The sequence below is a fragment of the Cyprinodon variegatus genome, unplaced genomic scaffold (assembly GCF_000732505.1).
Source record: "Cyprinodon variegatus isolate N-32 unplaced genomic scaffold, C_variegatus-1.0 Scaffold1209, whole genome shotgun sequence".
NCBI classification, from domain to species: Eukaryota; Metazoa; Chordata; class Actinopteri; order Cyprinodontiformes; family Cyprinodontidae; genus Cyprinodon; species Cyprinodon variegatus.
Genome location: NW_015151662.1, coordinates 132999 through 137434, shown reverse-complemented (window position 1 = coordinate 137434; position 4436 = coordinate 132999). Strand labels below are relative to the sequence as shown.

Below are 4436 nucleotides of genomic sequence, written 5' to 3'. Positions count from 1 at the left end.
GGTGAGTAGAAAATGAAGGCTAATCATGTTTTGGGTGTACTATTCCTTTAAGTAAACACCCACTCATATATTGGTTTAATGTGTGATGTTTTTTTTTAATGTTAGGTCGCTGGCTGTGCACAATAGGATGAAGTGCTAAACTGATGCTACTACAATTTACACTGGCGAGTGGGGTGGCCAGGGCATTGCACAGTGTGGCCGAGGCCACCCCTGGCCACCCGCTGGTGGCGCCACTGACTTGGCATAAAAACTGCGAGTTTTAGTGGCTTGCTGCAGGTATCCATGCAGCAAACAGCTAAAAGGAGTCACATTGTCTTTCCTATCAAGATTTTTTGAAGCAGATTCTGGATTCTAGTGTATAAATATCTGGATTTTCTAGTGTACAAACATCAACCACAAATTCTACTAACTGGGTTTAAATATGATTGTGAACTTTGTAAATTAAGTGTGACATTCTGAAATTAAAACGTGGAAATGTATCCTCCTCACCAATCAAACATGAGCAGAAATTTTCCAGATTTCAACAGATCCCATCATTTCTTTGTGTGTTTTTTACTCAGGGTGGATAACTCTGAAGATCCGGTCTATGAGAGTTTGGAGGAGTTCCATGTGTTTGTGCTGGCCCACGTGTTACGCAGGCCAATTGTAGTGGTGGCAGACACCATGCTGAGAGACTCCGGAGGAGAAGGTAGGGTAACTGCTAATTGATTCAGACAGTTTTGGCTTAGGAGCACAACCCAAGGAATGACCCTGCTATGTCTTATCCTCTCTTGAAGCATTTGCTCCTATCCCATTTGGAGGGCTCTATCTGCCCCTGGAAGTGCCTCCGAGCCGGTGTCATTGCTCCCCTCTGGTCCTGGCCTATGATCAGGCTCACTTCTCAGCGCTGGTGTCCATGGAGCAGAGAGACCAGCAGCGAGAGCAAGGTAAGCCGCCATCTTCTCCTGAATAAAAAGCTTATAGCAGCAGCATAAAAAGCTCTTAGCACCCAAAGGAGTCAGTAAAGGCAAGAGGTTCTATCTTTCCTTTCTGAATGATGTATGGATGGCAGCCTAATACCCTGAGATCCTTTATGAAAAGAGGCCAGTTGGCAGCATTGAGTGGGAGTAGTTGGTGTTAAACTGTGCATCTTATGCTGTTAAAGCTTTTACATCTGATTCACGTTCTTATATGAAGTTCCTTCTTCGGGTTCATTTCACCAAGGAGGGGTCTCATGTTTTTTTGCGTTAGCCTGTCACAGGGGACGCAAAGCTTTGGATTTTTCTCCCCCAACTGTTTGGAGAGACTCTTATTTTGGCCTGTTTAGATGCCAGCGCTCCCACTCACTGCAGATGCATTGCTTACCCTTGAGGTCAGAGAATTCCTGTAAGTAACAAACAGCCTAGATCTCATCATTTCTGTTATGATAGTCCAGCGCAGATACAGAGAGAGTGGCACTCTGTCCGCTAAATGGTGAAACTCAGCTTAAGCCACTGACCAAATCTGTTTCTGTCTCCATTTCACCTCACCTCAAAGGCAGAAATAACCTTTGCACGCCGATTCCTTCCTCCTCCTCTGAATGTGCCTTAAAGTCCTGGAAGAACCTCCTCTTAACCCCACCATTCTACACTAAGCAGCACTTTAGTGGGTGCTTTAACCCAAATGATGAGGTTCTCCTGTTGTCCACCAGATGGTGCATGTATCCAGACAACCCGCCACTGCTTTATCACAACACCCATGCACGGATGGACGTGTTCTTTTTTTCATCCTGGTACACTGTGTCCTCGTGTGATAAAATCAGAAAGTCTGCACTCTCCTTGCGAGTTTTTGAAAAAAAACCTTGACATGGTGCATTTGTATGGCATGTGGCAAATCATGTTAAGCAGCAGCTATGCAGATCTGTACTGCTCTTATTGATAGTCTGAGGCAAATGCAGGGTGTTTAGTGTAGTCATGAGATAAAAAAGGTAAATTTCCTTTTTTCTGAAAGCTCTAAATAAAAAGAAGTAAGGTCTAAATCTCCTGTCTCAACTAATGTGAGATAGACAGGATGATCCTACATTCTGTCCACAGAGACTCACCCTATAGCTGTTGGGTCCCAACTGGCTGAACCCCGAACAGTCAGGCCACTGTGTCAATGTTTCAGGTGGATTGCTGCTCCTAGTTTCCCCTGACTCAGCAAAGAGCATCTAAGAGGGATTCTGGCCTGTTGTGTTTAGGCGACAGAGCAAAGGGCGTGAATACTTTAACGGTGAGGGGAACAGAAAGTGGATGTGTGTTTCTGGCCCAACCCACTGATGCTCACCTGCTGTGTTATGTTAAGTAGACCCTTAGTAAATGCGGTTGAAAGCCTTATCCGGTTGTTTGTGCTCCTGCGGTCAGGCAGCCTGTGAGGGGAAACCCTCCAGCTATTTCAAGCTCTTGTCCCAACATGAAAACACTCCAAAGTTTTTTTTGGCGTCTCATCGATATACTTCTAACACCCGACTGATTGAATCAAATGGCAAGAGGACCACCTACAGGAGAGCGCGGTGTAACCATTCACTTCTGGTCAGCGGGGCTCAGATCTGGATCTATCAATGAACACACTGTTTCACTCCGCTATGCAGTTTGTGACACCAACACAGGGCCCCTTATTAAAACAAGAGCTTCGCAAAAAAAATATATCCTTGAACTATTAGATTAAAACCACAAACTTCGGTGTTTGGATTTTATTTGACACAAGGTCTTGCATAATCTTGAAGAGAAAGTGGATTATTTTTTTCTTTTTTGCTTTTTGAATACAGATCTTAAAAATGTGCCTTATTTTGGTATTGAATCCCAATATTTAAATAATGCTGAAGCAACAGTGGGATTACACCTGCAAGTATTTGGATCACCTGCTCTCCTAATCTTTCGTGGAGCGTTATTTTCCTTTAGATAAAATCACACAAGTTACGATGGAGAACCATTAGTTTGTCTCTTTCCACAAAAGCTCAGTTGGTTTTAGAACAATAAATTCAAAATGTTAAGGGTTGTTGTTCTCTGTCATAGTCAGATTCATTTTGTAGTCTTTAAAGCGTTTTTTATGCTTGATGCATCCATGAGATCCTAAACCGGCTGTGCAGCCAATTTACATAGTATTAGCATCTACGTCACACTGCATGACTTCTGTATTGGACGAATTTTCCTCTAAGCAGACAGTGTTGCATGCAAAAACATGATGGATGAGCAAAAAACATCTAGAAAGACTATGATTTGGCCCTTAATGATCACCTTGATCAGCAGATAGCGGGAAAAAAGTTTAACTTTTTTGGATGACAGAAGACAACTGGGTTTCCTACTTCTACTTGTATTGTGGAGCTGTAAGCTGGCAGTCAGTACCTATAGGGCTCCCTTGAGTCTATCAAAATTTAAGGTACATTAGTAGCCATTCAAAATTTTCCTACTTTCATAGATGGGCCCTTGGCTGGTCCGTGGCTGTCCTTGGCTGGTCCTTGGCTGGTCTGTGGCTGGTCAATGGCTGGTCCTTGGCTGTCCTTGGCTGTCCTTGGCTGGTCGTTGGCTGGTCCTTGGCTGGTCCTTGGTTGGTCCTTGGTTGGTCCTTGGCTGGTCTTTGGCTGCTCCTTGGTTGGTCCTTGGTTGGTCCATGGCTGGTCCTTGGCTAGTCCTTGGTTGGTCCTTGGCTAGTCCTTGGCTGGTCCTTGGCTGGTCTTTGGTTGGTCCTTGGCTGATCCTTGGCTGGTCCTTGGTGGATCCTTGGTTGGTCCTTGGCTGCTCCTTGGTTGGTCCTTGGCTAGTCCTTGGCTAGTCCTTGGCTGGTCCTTGGCTGATCCTTGGCTAGTCCTTGGCTAGTCCTTGGCTGGTCCTTGGTTGGTCCTTGGCTGGTCCTTGGTTGTTCCTTGGCTGATCCTTGGTTGGTCCTTGGCTGATCCTTGGTTGGTCCTTTACTGGTCCTTTGTTGGTCCTTTGTTGGTCCTTGGCTGGTCCTTGGCTGGTCCTTGGCTGCTCCTTGGTTGGTCCTTGGCTGGTCCTTGGCTGGTCCTTGGCTGGTCCTTGGTTGGTCCTTGGCTAGTCCTTGGCTGGTCCTTGGCTAGTCCTTGGTTGGTCCTTGGTGGATCCTTGGTTGGTCCTTGGCTGATCCTTGGCTGGTCCTTTGTTGGTCCTTGGCTGATCCTTGGCTGGTCCTTGGTTGGTCCTTGGCTGATCCTTGGTTGGTCCTTGGCTGATCCTTGGTTGGTCCTTGGCTGGTCCTTTGTTGGTCCTTTGTTGGTCCTTGGCTGCTCCTTGGCTGCTCTTTGGTTGGTCCTTGGCTGGTCCTTGGTTGGTCCTTGGTTGGTCCTTGGCTGGTCCTTGGCTGGTCCTTGGTTGGTCCTTGGTTGGTCCTTGGTTGGTCCTTGGCTGGTCCTTGGTTGGTCCTTGGTTGGTCCTTGGCTGGTCCTTGGCTGGTCCTTGGTTGGTCCTTGGTTGGGCCCTGGC

The 4436-nt window shown here is 46.5% G+C and overlaps 1 protein-coding gene across 2 annotated transcripts in view; it reads left to right on the top strand.

Annotated features, from left to right (window-relative positions):
• The window catches only part of otud7a (OTU deubiquitinase 7A), a 54428-nt gene that overhangs the window by 40174 nt on the left and 9818 nt on the right, over positions 1 to 4436 (top strand). For both annotated transcript variants that reach the window (XM_015401311.1, XM_015401312.1), the window contains exons 9-10: positions 561 to 688; positions 777 to 926. In XM_015401311.1, coding sequence (XP_015256797.1) covers positions 561 to 688; positions 777 to 926 — 278 coding nt within the window. The remainder of the gene's footprint in view (positions 1 to 560; positions 689 to 776; positions 927 to 4436) is intronic.